We start from the raw sequence: 18,647 nt of genomic DNA, 5'->3' as shown, positions 1-18,647 counted from the left end.
AGAGACATAATGGTAGGAATATCCATTTTTATAGAGACTTCAGTCAAAATCAGAATATTTTTTGCAACATTTGCTTTCATTTCTCATTGATCTTTCACAAATATTTAAAAAATTAATATTAAAGATACAATTTAACTTCCCGGAGGCAAGTAAATAAAAAAAAAGTATGTGATTTCCCAAGACTTTACTGTACAAAAAAACTAGTATATATATAAAAAAACCCACCTGATGTAAAACAGCAAATTTTAGGCTGATATTAAGAAAAAATATAGAGAAAATCAGTCCTTCTCTCCTGTATTTTCTTCTATTAATGCAGAAAAGACACAATTCAAATGTTTCAAATTAAGAGAGAATACACTTAATAGAAATAGAAATATGCATAAATAAATATACACATTTACTAGACTTTAGGTATGTTTAAAAAAAAACTGCCAGAAAATAGGTATTTACAAAAGTACAATTACAATCCTACGTTATATCAAAACCACGATGGAGGTGGACGGGCTTCAACCCACCAATCTTTCGATTAGTAAGTGGTCTGCTCCACCTCCTGAGCCACAGCATAATATATACAAAAATGGTGCTTCAATTGACAGACAGAACGTTGTTACCAGATTACTAAAATAAAAACGATGCACTCCATCCTTCTCTGTGCTTTGATTAAAGAGCTGCTCTTGTCCTTAACCTCATCCCTGTGTCTCATACAATTAGAAGAGCTTTACGCCGTCCTATTCTTCAGGAGGGCTGAATTAACTCTTTGTGGAAAGAAGTGATTTTTTTCTTATGAATCGTGCAAAAGTACAAAAAGATGAAAGAACATAATTTTTTTTTTTTTTGGAAACAGGCATGTTTGCGTTAATGACAACACAAGAATCAGACCCTCTCCATCCCTTTTCTTTCTGTCGTCACTCAAGTCAGATGCTGACATTAACCTACAGCTGTCTTCCTCACAGTTGAAACAAATTCACAGGCGTGCCATGAGAAGGAGAACATGTAGCTAAAACTGTCTCTGTCTTTGATTTGACTCTCAAATTTTCTTTACCTTTCCCAGCAGCATTTTAAAAAAAAATTTACATAGCAGTACACAATATGGGCCTTCCCTTCCTGAATCACAAATTTCTCTCCATTCGTGTGACTGTTTTTGTCTGAAGCCCAATACTCACATATTTTACAAGGACAGGGTCGTGAAAGGAGCACAGGATACAGCTGTGTATTACAGCCCTATTATTTAGCTGACAATCCAGCCTAAATAGAATGTTTTACTATAGAAACTACCAGAATCCTCTAGATGTTATTTAAGAGGGAACCATAGGACTGATGTAGCATCTGCAAGGACATGGACGCTGTATTGAAGTAGTTTCAAAGGGTTTCACTTCAAGATAAGGAAAGCCCAGACTGGACCTTCTTGTTAAAGTCACCCATACACGTGATTAAAAAGCCTCCTGGTCAGTGTTTTCTGGCTATCTTTCCAGGAGGGTCTATGATGAGGCAGGCGCAGCAGACATGGGAGAGATCAGGTTTCTTGGTTAGCTTGTGAAGACCTTGCTGTCCTGGAGGATTTAGTAGAAGATAAGGAGAGGGAGGTCTAACCATCTCTATTTAGACTGCTGTCCCTGCTCTGACCCATATAAACCGTCTTCCAGCTTTGGATCAGCCCTACTCTCCTGTATGTGCACCTGTTTATTCATGAGGGGCTCAAAACAGTATGAAAAGGAACATGGCAGCACTTTGTAATATCACAGAACTGTAGTATCCTAAACGGGGTTGGACTTTTTGGAAGATAGCGGCAGAGCAGACAATTGGTAATTATCAAACAATCAATATACTTCACTATTTATCAACCAGCATGATTAATCAAAAATTGAAATTCATTGATTTTCACATTAATTCACTTTTTTTTTGTCTCTTTAAAACGTTCGAATGCCTGCAAGCTTCTACTGTTTTTTAGCATCCAGCACTATAAACGTTGTGTAATTACAAAACTGCAGGACCGACAAGATGTCTGACAGAGGGCCACTTCATCCACTTCACGATTTGACAGTGGAACAGCCTCATGCCTCATGGACTTATCAGGACCGTGCTTCCAACTCCTCGAGTGAGAAATTATTTAATTTCTTAATAAGAAAACAAAAATAAATAAAACATTTGCAGAGTTTCTTACACTTTCTTTAGTGTAAGAAATAGTTCATGTTTTGCACATTTATTACAGTGATGTTTGAACAGTGTTATTTGTGCACTATTAATTTTAATAGATGTGCTCATATGATAACAACCATGAGTGAGAATGTATCCAGTTAATATTGACAGCCCCTCTTCTCAATATGTTGCTTAGAGCCATTAGTGGTCAATAATATTATACATTTAAGCTGCCTGGTATGCCATAGTAAACATATCTTTTCGCTAGTGTGGTGGTATTTGAAAAATTTAAATCACGCATGAAATTAAGTGACATGCCAGACTTACTGCTGTCGAGTCCTGCAGCCAAGCATCCTGCTGTGTTTTTTATGACAGCTACAATCTTTAAGGACCCCACGCGCTTCCTTCAATGTTAAAGTGCAAAAGATCATAAATAAGTAAACATTGGCCAACTTAATTTTACCCTCCCCCATTAGTTACATCAAAGACTACATTTGGTAGCTCCTTCCTAAATGGGTACCCACAAACAACTCATACTCATCACTAAACCTTCTGGATGATTGAAAGCTGAGTGAGTGCATTTAGGGAGCAGTTTTTGTATGTATGTATTGTCACACAGGAAATCATCAGGGCCAGATGGATGACCAGTCATTTAGGCTGCAAGGGCAACTGGAGTTTCAGAAAAGCAACACAAACATTGCTTACTTCACTGAATGGCTTTTATCAACTGGGCGCAATCAGGTCAGTCAGGTTAGGAGCACTGCGAGGAATTTGAATCAGATTTTTTGGTCGACAGTCACAACATTAAAAGACGAGCTTTCTCTTTACCGTCCTGAAAAACCAGAAGAGTTGTTTTTTCAGATGTTCAGTTTTAATCACTTTTTAGTCGTTTAATCATCCATTACATTGGAAATGGGCTTTTAAGCACTACATCTATCCAAAAGTATCCCCTCCAATTAAATTTCACTAAATTCAATTCCCACTTGGGCTACAACAATCTAATCCCTCTCAGTAAATCCATGATCCCAAGTCAAAGAAAATATTCTAAACATAACAGGGTCCAAAATTAATAGATTTTCTCTTTAGTAAATAAAATTCCCAAAGGTTAAATATTTGTAGTAAAATATTCATATTGATGATTTTGCTGACATGACGCTTATTTCCGTCCTGCCACTCGTTTGTATTTCCACAATATTCACCCTTACTCTGACAATGAGTGGCCAACCTTAACACTAACCAGGCAGTGAATGCCAGCGTTTCAGAAGCAGAGCTGGGAGGGTCTTTGTGGAATATGAGAATCAAAAACGTAGATAATAAAAAGGTTTAAGTGGATAAAACTAATAAAGCCTCCAATAGGTTTACAAACCTCTCGGTTTTAATTCTAATAGAAAATAATAGTAAAAATGTAGAATTTTCAGGATTATAATTCTCATATTTAGTGGTGTAAATTTTACTACACTTTCCACTCTTTCACAGTGGAGAACCGTGGCCTTAGACGTGACACTCAGCTGCAAACCACCCCAGTGCAAGCTGGAGTTTGTCATACATTAACTCCAAAAGGAAAGAAAAAGATCTCGTCTCTGCTTTTTGCAACGATGAAAGCAAAGCAGAGAAGCAGAAAACCAGGAAATTCGTGTTATCAGATATTGTCAGTGGAATAACATGAAGGAAAACACGGAGAGTGGGGGAAGTACATAGAGTGGATAGTGGGAATAAAACCCGCAGCCTTGAGTACAGGCCAAGTCTTCGTTTTGGGGAGTGGGGGCAGTTGAAACACAATCTCACACCAGTTTGTAATAAAAAAGTTAGAAAATGCAATAAATATTTTACATACGCACACACAGAAAAGGAAGAGAGCATAGAATATAGAATAATTCGTGCATGGGTTATGGAGGAAACTGCTTATTTGAGATGCTTATAAGATAGATAGATAGATAGATAGATAGATAGATAGATAGATAGATAGATAGATAGATAGATAGATAGATAGATAGATAGATAGATAGATAGATAGATAGATAGATAGATAGATAGATAGATAGATAGATAGATAGATAGATAGACAGACAGAAGCTTCACAAGTAGTCTCAACAGTAAATAGATAATGTGAGTGGACAGCTAACAACAAGCAAGCTTTTTAATGTTGAACAGTGCTTTATTTATTCAGCAGTAAACTCTGTTCAAACCTTTTTGGCATTTCACTGCTTGAAGAAAATAAGAGAGCAGCAGTCACTGAGGAGAGAGCCAATACATCTTTGAACCTGACAGAGCTGTCACTTTATAGTTACAGGCAGAAAGCAAATACAAACAAAGACTTTACACTGGAGCAAGATTGACAGAAACAATACTTCAGGTCATATATCAATATATTCACAGAGAACACTGCTGCATGCTGTGGCTGTTGATTTACAGAATGTACCCGGAAAACGGTATTTTACAAAATGACAGAGTAGTATTTCACAGTTTCACATAAATGGCTGCAGAGGTGGTCACTTCAGACGTACACAGATACACACGATGCAAAATAACACATTGCTATTCTTGTAAGGACTTGTTTTAAATGCATTACTGGCCTGACAAATGCTTTTTTTTTTCTCCTTTTTTTGCTGTTTTTAATAAAAACACAGCCAAAACAAGATGTAAAGCTGCAAGAGGTCTGAGACCTGCATTCTTCCTCCAGGAAGTATTACAGCCAAAAACAGCTGGTTAAAAAAAAGCGTGGCACATTCAAGAAAAGTTCTTTTGTGTTTATTAAAAAACAAAAATCCAAAACAATAAGATAAGATAAGATAAGATAAGATAAGATAACCTTTATTAGTCCCACACGTGGGAAATTTGTTTAGTGAATTTAGACGGGACCTACAGTAGCAAATGTGGCTGGACAGATGGAAAACGCTGTGATCTAGCTTGATATCAACAGGGACAAACTTTCTCCTGCCTTAATAAATATTTACTTTATGTTATTAGTATGTTGGCGGTCAAATTAACATGATTTTTTTTATTTGTTGTGCCCCTGTGGTTGTAGATTATCAATAAAATTTGCACAGCTGGAGAGAGAAGACAGGGGGAGTGTTTCTTAGCTTTTCAAGGAGGGCATCTCTGAAAAATTTGAGAACCGTGCTAAGTCAACAATGCCAAGAGTACATAATGAGGAGGCCGGGGTGGTTTCAAATTGCATGGAGGAATCAGTGAATTCAAGGTGGCAAGTGTCCCGTAAAACTTTCCCTGCTGAACATCTATAATTGTGGAAGAAATTCAGCTGGAAGTCAAGAAGCTAATGAATGAGCCACTGACTGAGAAACATAAGCACTTTACTAGAAAAGCTTTGTAGTTTGAAACAATCCTCTCTCAGATGATCCTCTGTCTGAAACAAGCCAATTTATCTATTGTTTTTCCTCTTTGCTGCTTCTTTTAAACATAAAGGTTTAACAGCAGATGGCCACATTAGCGATATCCAGTCTTTTTGATCTCATACCAGGAGAAGAAAAAAACTGCCTGAAACTGAAGCCTGAGATTTTGGCTCACATGGATTACTTGTTCACATGCTGACCTCATTATTTGAACCACAGCCTTGGTGAATGTGAACATTCCCAATTTTAACTGTATGTATATATAACAGAAAATAAGGAAAAACATGTGAAATCTTTTTTAAACTTACTTTCAGCTTATTTTATTAGCTTATTTTCAGTGTAATCCATTTGATGGGGTTACACTGAAATGGTTTATGATTCTTTGGTCAGTTTTAATTTCGGTTAACTATACAAATTTATGCTGTTAACCAACTGCTAACTTTACCTTTTCAGGAGACTACCACCAAGTTTCTGTTAGCGTTTGTTTAAGAGAAGGCTCAAAACAAGTTTTCTGATCCACTTCCCAGTGTAACCAGATACTTCCCGTGGACCATGCAGGACAGAAACAGACTTCACTACTAAGCCATGTTCATTACATTTAAGCAAATTGTCTTGTGTGTAATTTGGACAATGAAAATCAAAGACATAGGACACAGAAGCTATATCAGGCTGCAGCCTCACACACAGTATTTCTGTAAGCAAATTCACTTAAACCCAGATAAAATAATGCCATTTATCCTGAACCTTTAGTATAATCCTATGAATAATCCACATCTTACAATTAGCAGAGTGCAAACGACAAAATGATGCCTGAATTGTTGTCAGTTTTTAGGCTGGCTGGATATTGTGACCCTTGTAAGTATAGAAATAGACACACGCCTGTACATACATCCAAGCTCACAAATTACTTTTGACAGTTGTGTGTTCGTCCTCTGCTCCCTCTACTTACATCGCACCAGTTGTCCCAGTAGGGCGGGACTCTGCTCACACTAAATGCTCCCTTTATCGAGTCCCTGGGCCTGGCTCGGACACTGCACAGTAGGACAGTGTGCGTCCATGTGTGTGTTCGCTGAGTTGAAGAGCAGTTGTCGATGACAGCTGCATGAGAGGAGGGAGAGAAAGAGTCAAGTGGCCTCAAATAGCCGACGTTCTCCTCATTCATCTGAAAGACTTCTCCACTCTTTCTCTCTCACTCAGCAGCCATTCGTGTGAAGTTCACATTTCTTTTGCTGACACAGCCATACAGTTTCATAAAACGCTCATAACAAAGAGGTAAGCACAGTCCGCTCTGCAGTGAAGTTTAGAGGTCAATCTGCTGCTGTCGTAGAAATGTCCCTCCTAGTCTATCAGCGGTAGGTAAAAGGCTCTGGTTATGCAGTTCGACCCATCAAGTAGTTTTACATTAAATATATACCATGGCAACATGCTTTAATCCACTTTAAGTGGTTTTTCAACCAACACCAAATGTCTCAGTTAACCTGTAAATGTATCGCCATGTCACAGTATATTTTCTGTGACATGAGTTATCGTTGTGTAAAGGGAACCTATCATGCTTATTTACAGCTCAGAACTTTCATTCTTGGACTCTACCAGAGTAGCTTTGCATGAATCACTGTTTTCTTTGGCCATTTTCCTGCTTTTCTTTCATTTTTAGTCCAGTCCTTGTACCTGACCATTTTCAGAGAACCCTTAAATCGTTCAAGTATAAAAAGGCACCTAACTCAAAGCATTAACCACTGTTGTGTCTACAGTAACAACCTAGCAAAGAACCAGTTTTAAATTGTATATCTACAGTAGGCACTTTGCTAGTAGCAAGCTGCTGCATAAGCACATTCCTATAGCTGAATCTATGAAAAACACCAAAGATAACAGTTTAAAAGGAATAAAATCATATTTTTGCACCAACAAGGTGATTCCCAAAGACCTACTAGCTCAACAATTTAAATCTCCTGCCATGATGTGCACTGTCTTAAACAAAATTAAGGTGGTCATACCAAATATTGACTTTCAAGCTGTTTCATAATGGCCAAACTTTGCATTTGTGTTTGCACATGCTCCACTATACTGCTCCTATTTCCAATTTTCCATGCAAAACATGAAGAAAAAAATGTGTGAGTTATTGTGAATGACCAAAAATAGTAAAGAAAGCAATAACAGGTCCCCAACAGACTTAATAAACTGATCCGTAAGGCCAGCAATGTTGTGGGGATGGAGCTGGACTCCCTCAAGGTGGTGTCGGAGAGGCGGATGCTGTCCAAGATAAAGACAATGTTGGATAACACCTCCCACCCACTCCATGACATGTTGGTCAGTCACAGGAGCTCGTTCAGTGAGAGACTGAGATTACCGAAAAGCACCACTGAACGACACAGGAAATCATTCCTGCCTGTGGCCATCTCCCTGTACAACGCATCCACTTAACACACTGTTTGCTGCTACAGCTACACATGTTTCTTTTCCAAATATTTATTTATAAGTGACTTATGTATGTATGTATGTATATATATGTATATATTGTACTATTCTTAGTTAGCGTATTGTCTGTCTTGTCTTAATGTTGGTTTAAAATGGAGCACTGTAACAAAAAATAATTTCCCCCAGGGATCAATAAAGTATTCTGATTCTGATTCTGATTCTGATTCTTTAATAGTGTATTTTGGGTTATTTTTGTTTGGGTTATGACCAAGAAGAAGCAGTTGGCAGCGTTTTCAAGCAAGCACTGATTTGGTGAAGTTTGAAAAGTGTGATATTTATCCTAAAGTGTGATTCAATTTGGACTACAAATAAAATGTTTAGAGACCTTTACATCACATGTTGGTGGAAGAGGTTTTTCTGTCAGGGCCAACAATGTGCTCAATATGCCAAGAAAACAGGAACTTGTGATTTTTAAACATCACAAGTTCCTGAACCTTGAGATTTTCAGTATAAACACAAATAAAACAGAAAGGCAGCAAAACGGTGCAGTATAATTGGTGTAATAATTTCAGCACGTAATGCAACATGTAATGCTCCTGCAGTAACCTTGATGAAAACATTTTAAATTTTAAACCAAATGCACTTGAGATGTTTTGGAATCATCAAATCTATGCTTACTGAGCTAACAGCCTGTGTATCTGCTACACTCAAAGGCAACAAAGTCTGCATTCCTATCCTGTTAATCATAGCCATCTGCAGTTATTAACCATCAAAAATGTAAAGAAAAACAAAACATTTTGTAAAGATATTGATTTGTTTTCCAACATCTTTGTTGTGGTATTGTCATATATATTAAATCCTCAGTGACACAGGCCTAGACGCCAAGCGGTGACATCGGGTTAGCTATGCTGAAGTGTGCATTTTGACTGAAAGCTGTTTTTTTGAGGTTGGTAATGTCAAAATGGTTACATGGAGATATACAGTGCAGCACTAAAAACTTCCTTGCGATTGCTTCAGTCAAAAGCAGAGCTCCTCAGTCATGCTGAATTGTCTGTTAACATTCGCCAACTACTCAAAAAGCAAAGTGAAACTGTCAAAACTGCGATGCAAATTTGAAATGGAGACCTTTGGCCCTTAAAGTAAAAACTGTGCACTTTAAACTGAGTTGGTTTCAGCAGTAAGTCACTTTTACTTTGAAGGCAGTTCCAGCTTCACACTATTAAGTTTCACAACATCCTGGCGAGTGAATGGCAAGTCTTTGCAGATGAGTCAGCATCTCCGGGCAACGATTTACCTGGTGGTGGCCACCAACCACAAGCAACCATTCACCAATGGCTCAACGAATCCACATTTGTCCCTCACGACTAGAGGTTGCGGGGATTACTGATTGATCTTCAGGTCTGTGTTACTGAGCCCTAACTTTGCACAGTGCCATATGAGACAACAGTTTGCTTCATCTTTAAAATGTATGAGCACACTTAAAGGAACCTCACACATTTTCCCATATTTTCCCAGTTTTGGAGATACTAGCTGCCTTTCTCTTGAATTCAGTGGAACTACACAGCATTCATCTTGTGGTGTTCAAAGCACCAATAATGTGGATATTTTTTTAAAAAAAACTGCAATTGTGTCTCCTTCTACAAATCATGACCCAGAAGCCTGTTTTGTTTTGCTTTTTTCGTGCCAAGCTACACCTGCTGAACATAGTTTCCATGTGGCACATTGAAAGACAGGGCCTGAATTTGGTAGAGAGGAAATAGTTCTAGATGGTGGATTTAAAAAAAATATGGTGTGCTCATTTTTTCTGGAATGACGTACTGCTGCTATGTCTGCCACTTTAACCACCACATTGTCACTTAGTGCAATTTTAGGAGAAGGCAGCTGATGTATAAAAAACTGGGCATCTCACATCAAAACAGTTAAGATGGATATTTAGCGTTACAAGCCAGGAAAAATATGCCTCTTTAAATTTCTAAGGTTTGAAGCTGTAATCATGGCTTAAATATCTTTTGATATCAGTTTAAATTCATTCATTCAGGTTACATTTAATGTGTACTGTGCTGTGCCGGATGAAACATTACTCCATGTATACCCAAAAAGTTTGTCCTCCTCCCTTCGCTCTCAGCCAAAATCTTGCTGTGCTGCCTCCGTGACACCAGCGTGGCCTTTCCTCCAGCCATAACACACTCCTAGTGTCTGAGCCCAGTTGCCCCAGTGAGGCAAGTCCTGCCAAGTCCTTTCAGGCGCTAGTCTTTGGAGTCCGACAGCACATGTGTCTCTGTCCGTCTGTCCAAAGACTTTTTCCACTTTAGGAATGTTGTCCCTGCCTGTTACAGAAGCACAAAGAGTCTTGTCTTTGTCCATATCCATCAAGATCATATTTTCTCTCTCTCCCCTCTGCGAGTCCACTTTTGTTTCCATGTTCGCTGTGTATCCACACTGTTGCCCTTCAGCTCAGCAGGGCTGCACTGCTGCTGCACAGTCCGCCGTAACACAGAGCTGCAAGTAAACCAGAAGCCGTTACAGCAGGAAAAAGAAACTGCTGCCTCACTGTTTTTGTCTATCTGTCAATTTATCTGTCAGTCATCCCACAACAGCAGTAGAGTAGAGCAGGAGTGCAGGAAAGCGGCTACAGCCAAAGTAGTAGACAAGAAGAGGGGGGAGGGGGGTCTCAGTGGTCTCTAAAACCAGTACAAATCCTTGCTCTTATCCTGTGCTGGCAGACCTGAGAGAAAAGGAGAGAAAAGCAGGAAAAGAAAAGACAGAGAAGGAAAAGAAGGTAGATTAGAAAACGAGGCGCAAATGCCCTGTTGATAAAAGCAGAAGGAACTGCCCGAGGCAGAGGGGGATGAAAGCGCGACAGCAACAGAAAAGAAAGTTGACAGCTGGTGTTAAGGTGCTGATTGACAGCCAGTTTGTTGGTTTAAACCACTTGTGTAAGTTGATCTCAGGCAGGGAAACAGAACGTTATTTCATTCTGCTTTTCACAGTATGTTACTAAAGCTGTTTCCCCCCAATTAGATATTGAGAGATACACAGAAAGAGAAGGTTATAATGAATGCTAGAGCAGCCTCATTTATTAATTAGTTTTCTAAATGAGTGCGCTTTTTGACAAACCAAGTTCAACATCTGCACAAACAAGCAGCAAAGGTTTAGCATGTCAATATAGACAGCAGAAAATCCATTTAAAAGACTGATATCAGTGTCAATATGAATGTCACTTACTGGTTTTCACGGGTGGTTTTCATCGACTCGAAGTCAAAGTGTAAGCTCACATCTTAAGCTCAATTGATTGATTTTGTTTCAATTACTTCAGTCCCATAACAAGTTAACCTTGCATCTCATTACACAGTTTTCCCGAGCCTTTCATTCTTCTCAAACAGTATTTAAAAGAAAAAAATCCAGTAACTGACACTTCACAGATACGTCTGTTCTCGGTGTCTTTCACCAATACTAATTAACAATGTGAACGAATCCAATGAGAAGAATGCGACGCAGCATTTAAATCAATCCAATCTGCAATTTGTATTAAGACTGTTCTGTTCTAACCTCACAACAACAAATCAATATAAAACAATTATTCTTCTGTGTTTGCTTTGAATCTCTTAGTGTGGGAAAACATTTTTATCTCAATTTCCAATTAAAGGTCGTGCTCTTTCTGAGATCTTTGATATCCGAGGAGTTCTCAGTCCTATTATTACTCAGTACTAGAGTAGTTTTGGATGATTTACACAAGCAGATTAAGCCAACTTTCTTTTAGGATTTCTTTTGGATATCCACACTCATTCCTAAAACTAGGAAGAACTTTCAAAAATCAAGTGTTTAGCAGTATTAAACCTGAGCTTTTGGCTCATATACTGACAAAAATATGTATGACAGTCAATAAAGAAAAACATAACAGGTCTCTCTTTATTTAAGCTAACATTTTAAGTAAACAATGACCAGCCGACATGCAATTTGAGGGCCTCATCACAACTCACCAAAATACTGGCCATCGACCCCTGAGGCAAAGCAAGCAGACTAAACCTTATCCACTGCAGGATTCTGCCATTAATTCGTTTTTCTTCTCTAACCATTCATGAAGTTTGCATTGTTTCATAACAAAAGCTTAGAGAGCATTAATAGAGAAAGCATAATACATCTTAATCTGAAAGCTGAGGCCTTAAATAGGATTCAAATAACTTTAGTTATCTAAAAATCTTAAATTTTGCATGTTAAAAGATTATTTTTAACTTATGCGATGACAAGAAGATATCCAAAAATTAAATTGAGGGTTTTTTTATTGCAAAATTTACCTTCCAGTGCTTGGTTCGGAACTATTTTACAAAGAAAGCGGTTCTACTCAAACAAAAATATTTTAGATTTTTGATTAAACTTGGTTGTTGAATTGCTGGGCCTCTCTTCCCCAAGCACAAAGCTCATCATTGTTTTATCACTGTTTTACTAAAAATAGGCTGCTGACTAAAAAGCTGGTGTAAAAGTCATTTTGTCATAACTGTGCAGAATGTGTGTGCTGCAGTTCAGCCTTTTGTTAGTTCTATTTGTTTAGTGCATATGACAGTTGTTGCAATTCTGATGAGGAGAGATCCTCCTGTTCATCATCCAGCTGTTTCTTCTTTTTTCTGTCTATTTTAGCTCAAGTGCCCACTTGAGTTGAGTTTTCTGTTACCTGAAGGACAGAAGATGCAGTTTTCTATGCAGATCCTAAAATAAATCGACTTCAAAATTGGCAGTACCTGTGTCCATGTTCAGTCCAATCTCTGTTCCTGCCCCCGTGAAGGCACCGCTCCAGGTCGACCCCGTCCCCGATTCCCCTTTACCCCCGAGGTCACAGGGAGAGCCACTGGGCCCCGGTACCGAGCTGCCGGACGTCAGGCGGTGGTGCGACCTCACTGACGGCACCAGCAGCGAGCCGTAGCGTGGGTCGAACGCTGTGCCGTACATCTCGTGAACACCTGGACGTGGGTAAGCTGAGCTCTGGGTGCTTATAGCACCTCCTAGTGAGTAAGGGTGATGGTGGTGATGGTGGTGGTGGTGGGATGGGTGCCAGGCATCGGGGCTGGGCTGGTGGAGGTGGCTGTGCAGGGAGGCAGAGGAGTAAGGGTCACCTGGAAAGGAGAGCTCTGTGTGGGGAGCCGACAGAGCGCTGCCCAGTGTGGAGGAGACTGACGGCTGGTAGGAACTGTTCCAGAAAGACGGAGGGAAACTTCTCTGGCTCATAGGAAAGGATCCATCTGTGAAGATAGAAATGCACATTAATGAAGGAAACTCATTTCATAAGTATGACACACCTACTTATTTAGACTTTTAAAACGTATGTAGCTTGAATAATGTTAACACATTGTGGTTGAAGGTTCATTCTTGACTGTTGTTTTGAAACAAGGATCATTTTTTTAGCGTCATAATTTATGGTATGCGTATTGAATTTATCGCAACTTATTGATCATCTTTTTAAGGCAAAAAAGCATAAAATACAGTCTTTTCAGCTCCTTTAATGTGAATTTTGCTGCTTTTCTTTCTTTAATATCACTGCAAGTGGAATCAGTTAGTTTTTTTAGACAGTTTAAAAATGTAATTTGAAGCTGTGTCCTTGGCAATGTGGTATTTGTGATGGTCATTTCTCACATTTTTCTGATATTTTATGTACAAGATAATCAATGACTGCAAAATAGTCGATGCAATTTTAAAGCAAGCGCTGCTGAGTAATAATAATAATAATAATTGTGAGGCTTGAGGATAGTAAGTTTTGTTACAAAATGGTACGACAATTTAAATTCCTTCCTCACTCACAATCGGTCATTTTTTTGCTAATAAAACTTACATAAAGGTGCTGGATTTAAAAAGTGTTTGCTAAACGGGAAGAAAGGAAAAGCAACTCAATTCAGCATAGATTTCAAAAATAATAAAGGAATGAATCCTTTTATGTTGGCTTTTATCATCCCTTTATGTTTACACAGCTAAAACTGAATATTAATGGGGATACCAATTCAGTTTCTTTTAATTCTTTAGCTGATGGAAAGAATCACCGGTTAACGTGACCCTAAAAAGGATTTCACTTCAGCGAAACCTGTGATAGATGTAATGTCATTAAAAGCGATATACAAAAAAATAAATGAGAAAATTCCTGGCAAATACTTTTAATTGTGCACTGAATTTATATCTTTGGATAAATATGTAGCTCTCACCATCTTTAATCTGACCCTGTAAAGGTATTCCTGTTGTTGCATATATTTAAATCACTCCAAATCAGATAACTGGCAGCAACACAATGTGGATTTCTTAACATATTGTCATATGTTTTTGTTATCATCTCTTTTTCGTTGCCATAGTTTACACAATAAAAAATACAAATTCAGACATGAGTGCTCAGGTGTAGTTGAGTTATTTCATTCTCATATTTCCTTTGGGACTAAAATTCACTGAATTATTTTAGTATTTTTATCTGCATTGTCTCCTTTCTCTTATTTTGTTGGGGACGTTGCACTTGGGCACCAATTATGGCAACCCCCCCCCCGCCTTGGATTTATTACTTCCTGAGAATTCTATCCTAAACCAATTAGATCAGGCGTGGGTTGATCATCAGTTTGCTTTGTGTTTTTGTGCTCTCTGGTCCAATTCCAATCCGGCCCCTTCACACTCCCGCTCCGTCACAAGTGTAACTCCACGAAGAGTCACACTTGTGGCTGCTGAAGGATCGCTTAATTAATGGATATGGTAGAATCGTAGCGGCAACCTCTGGGATGTTCTCGCCTTTCTCAGCTCAAAACAGGAACTTGCAATCAGCATCTGGAGTGTCTGGATGTATTAAGATCGGGTCCATTACTTATTGGAAAATACAACTGCTCCGTTTCAATTTCATTTCCTTCACAGAGTGTGGTTAGTAAGCCTGCACTGGTGCAGCTTTGGCTTTGGTGGGTTTATAACCCACTTCCACTCAAGGCTAATTGGTTTGGAATAGCACTTAATGTAGGGGACCGTCCACGCAAAGGCGCAAAGGGACTGAAAGCATGCAGGGAGGGGGGTGTAGCTGCCAGATTGTAATTGGGCCTCTGACTCTGATGAAGTCACGGTAGTGTTGAAGCAGGATTATTCCACTGAATTTTCCTCGGAAAATGCAAAGTCAAGGCTCAATTAAAAACTTTTTCCCCCCTTAGAAGGACACAACATATAATTATGTTGAGCATGATGGGGTTTTTTTTTAATAAAAAATGATTCTATTTATGTGATTTTACTGTAATAGTCAGTAAAACTTCTGTTTTCATTTTAAGATATTTGCACAATGGACCATTATCACACTTGTGGTGCATATGAAACACGTCTCTCCCTCTAAATAATCTGAAAGCTGTTTCAGAGGCGTTTCTTTATAGACTAAATTCTTCTTTTTATTCACAAGAACAGGCTGAATTACGCCTACTTATTGAATACCTACTTATCGTACTATTTGTATTTATCATATGTATGTTTCCTATATTTAATAGATACAATCAGTTATTTCACTTGTAATTTTCTACCACTAAAGTTAAATAGCAGCTTTCATCATTGTTAGTGATGGTTCACATCAAAAGGTGGCATTAAAATCAATCCTACTATTTTAAAGACATACACACGTTTGGGGACATACGTGACACACAACTTTCCATTATCCTTTCTATACACATGGACAATTCCTAAAAAAAAAAAACACTATAAAAAGTTGGCATTACACATTTAAAAATATCACACCAGTGCATGTAAATAGATGCCTGGGGCATAATTGATTCTACTCAATCACTTTAATATTTAAAGACAATGAAAAGCAGCATAAAACTCCACTAAAAGAAATAAGTGGCAAATATGCAGGAATATTTAAGTATCACCAGTGGAAAAGGGCCACAACGCTGAGTCCGCCAATGTCAACATCAGAAAAAAGATCACACACCACACAACCTGAGAATATTAAGGCATTTCATGAGTAGAAATGTGAAATGTTGAGAAATGTTGCCTACAATTCTCAAAATACTGACAAAATAATCCACTAATACACACATATGTGTGTGTATGTATACATACATATATACAAAAAGAAATACTACACACCTCTTACGGCCTTGTGGCTGCTCGACGCGGGGTATGCACTCGTCTGGCTGAGAGCTCGGCTGAAGTGTTCATCCACCACCGCACTGATATCGCCCTGGAAGTAAGTGAAGAGGACACAGCGGGAACTCAGGTACTCGGCACCGGGCGGCAGCTCCTTGTCCTCCTCTTTGATCGCCGGGGGGCCAAGCCGGCTGCCGCTGTCCTGGTGGTCTTGCATTTTGGAATACAAAGCCAACTTCTAAAAAGGACACAGATATATTTATATGATTGTAATAAAACAATATACTCATGCTTCTGATGCATATATAATTTTTTGTATTGACATGACATTTGACATCAAAAATATATTTCTATAAGGACACAGCAGGTTTTAGAGGAAGATAAAGGAACCCAGTTAGCATCTGCTTGTCTGAGACTGCATTGTCTTAAACTTTATAATAACTTACAAATTTGGCATTAATTTTGAAATTTAAAAAATAACGTTTTTTGCAGTTTTTGGTCATTTAAAAAAAAACAAAAAACCAGCTAATACTTCCAGGTATGAATGAATAAACTGGAACATGCTGATATTATCAACATGTGAAGTAAATGGTCGTTTTAAAATATAATAATGTATTAAATGTGTGCATAGTAACTGATAATTACAAATAAATAAATAAAAATACATCAATAATAGTGTTAAAACAATATGTAAACGACTTAAGTAACATCAGGGCATCATATGATTGTTGGGTTTTTCTCTGTATCTATGAAGCGCCTTGAGGCGACTTTTGTTGTGATTTGGTGCTATATAAATACAATTGAATTGAATTGAATATATAATTACTGTGTTATATGACAAATTCAGTTTAAATGACTAAACAAAATAAAGGATTAGAATTTGCTGTCTAGCAAGCACTGAAAATCTAGACTATAATCATGTGGTGTAGCTGGAACAGGCTCATCCTCAGGCTGTTTAGACCAGACAAAGTGAGTTGTAGCACTATGCGAAATATGTGTAGATGTTGACTGAGAGTAAAAAAAGAAGCTCTTTAACAGGTCTAGAAAAGCCTGTTTAAAACTAGTCACTCTCTAACTTATGACCCTTGCAGGCTTCAGAGGTCCCACTGACAGAAGCAAATATAATATGAAAAGTTTTGTTAGTAAATGAAGGACATTTAAGCTGAAAACAATCTGAGATATACTTTCAAAAAGTGACAATATTACTTTAAACTTACTGATGTTACTTTAACAACTGCACTTAAAGATAAAACCCGAGTAGCAAATAATGTCTGTTGCAGTCTGAATAGCACACATAAAAATATTTTAAAGCAAGAAAATAAATACATAAATAAATAAATAAATAAATACATTTTAAAACAAGTAAAGAGATAAAAGATTGTAAAGCAAATGAGTCTTCATTAAATCTTTTTTATTATTATTTTATTTTAGTTGTACTTTTGACCACGTTAAATTAGAATGTTTATCTAATACTGCAATTGACTCTATACCACATATATAACCTATGAGGTAACTTAACAGTGAGATAAATGCAAACAACATAAACTGTTGACGCAAAATTGAGTTTGAAACTTCTCTACACTTTACGTTTTGTGTAGCGAGTTTGAGCCTTGCAGCAGGTAGCGCAGTGATACAGTCATTTTTATAAGATCCTAAGCGGTGATTAACTGTCTGTTTAACACATTTTTAAATGCGCGCTGTTTTTAAAGAGTGCTTTTAAGGGCTGTAAGTTTAGGTTGTGCGCTTTAATGGCCTTTATCTTTTGGATTTATGCGTAATAAAGTTTTATTGACTTTAAATAAAGTTTCTGCATGTGGCTTGCAGCCTAAAGTGAAGACATAAGTCTTATAAAACACTTTATGTCTGTGTGTTCCGTACCTGGTGGTGATAGGGGCTGTAGGAGCTGAAATAAGGCTGAGGACCAAACACTTGGTACATCACATCCAGGCAGCTCATGGCGAAGAAATCACGGATAAGAACCAAGCTTCATTGATAGAGCGTGTATGGTCGGACGGAGCTGAAACAGTAATCCAGGAAGTGGTGGAAAGCGGCACACTCTCAGACTCTCTCCGCTGAGCCGCTCTGCGCTCTTTACGCACTGGACTCACACTGAAGGGAACCCCTACAGCTTCCAACCCTCCTCCTCCTCCTCCCGCCACACACCCATTCTGACACCTCCTTCCTACCAATCCGAGCACAGAGCTCCGCCTCCGCCTTAATGGGCTTCTAATTACCGAAAACCAAAGGACACCGCTGAAGCGTGGAGCTCAGGCGTCTGCTGGAAAAAATGAAAAAATCTTCACTTATACTTTTGATAATTATACTATTATACTGTGCTCTATGAAAACTCTGTAATCATAGTCGTGGAAATTTTTTACAAAACTCCTTCCTTCATTATTTCCAATTTCCAAGTGAGACTTTAAAACGCAGGATCCAAAGGACCTGCTGTAACTCTGCCATACACCACAGGATGACCTCAGAGGTCCCGTGTCCCGATGGGCTGACACTTTACGGAGACATGTGGCTTTTAATGCTGTGTTTGAGCGGTGTATTTTTACCCAGACACTGGGGGTGGGTCTGTGGGGAACCTATGTGGCACCAGGTTACCTGGTAACTTGTCTTTATTCTTATTTTCATTATTAACAATAATAATATGCTAATCAATAATCA

General features: G+C 38.3%; 1 protein-coding gene and 1 long non-coding RNA gene across 3 annotated transcripts in view; one reads left to right on the top strand and one right to left on the bottom strand.

Moving 5' to 3' along the window:
- Positions 1-18,647, top strand: part of LOC145420556 (uncharacterized) — a 91,410-nt gene that overhangs the window by 35,911 nt on the left and 36,852 nt on the right. The gene's annotated exons all lie outside the window — the stretch shown is intronic.
- On the bottom strand, positions 4,271-18,116 carry vgll2a (vestigial-like family member 2a). 2 transcript variants are annotated; one of them, XM_026143386.2, is made up of 4 exons: positions 17,856-18,116; positions 15,978-16,215; positions 12,638-13,135; positions 4,271-10,626 (listed from the first exon to the last, which is right to left on the bottom strand). In XM_026143386.2, exons 1-4 carry the CDS (start codon positions 17,931-17,933, stop codon positions 10,583-10,585), a joined length of 858 nt encoding a protein of 285 aa, XP_025999171.1. In that variant the 5' UTR covers positions 17,934-18,116; the 3' UTR covers positions 4,271-10,582. The 2 variants fall into 2 exon arrangements, with proteins under 2 accessions (XP_025999171.1, XP_025999170.1); XM_026143385.2 differs by having other exon boundaries at positions 4,271-10,400; positions 17,856-18,115.

This window comes from Astatotilapia calliptera, chromosome 15 (genome assembly GCF_964374335.1).
Source record: "Astatotilapia calliptera chromosome 15, fAstCal68.1, whole genome shotgun sequence".
Taxonomy (NCBI): Eukaryota; Metazoa; Chordata; class Actinopteri; order Cichliformes; family Cichlidae; genus Astatotilapia; species Astatotilapia calliptera.
Note: the sequence above shows the minus strand (reverse complement) of the source record. Positions and strands in the feature narration are given on the sequence as shown.

Excerpts from the sequence above, each read along its gene's own strand:
- vgll2a (XM_026143385.2), bottom strand. The coding sequence starts at position 17,933 with ATGAGCTGCCTGGATGTGATGTACCAAGTGTTTGGTCCTCAGCCTTAT. Across the intron at positions 13,136-15,977 it reads CAGCCACAAGGCCGTAAGAG|ATGGATCCTTTCCTATGAGC; the intron begins GTGTGTAGTATT and ends CTATCTTCACAG. Across the intron at positions 10,401-12,637 it reads TGGACTGAACATGGACACAG|CTCTGTGTTACGGCGGACTG; the intron begins GTACTGCCAATT and ends GTTTACTTGCAG.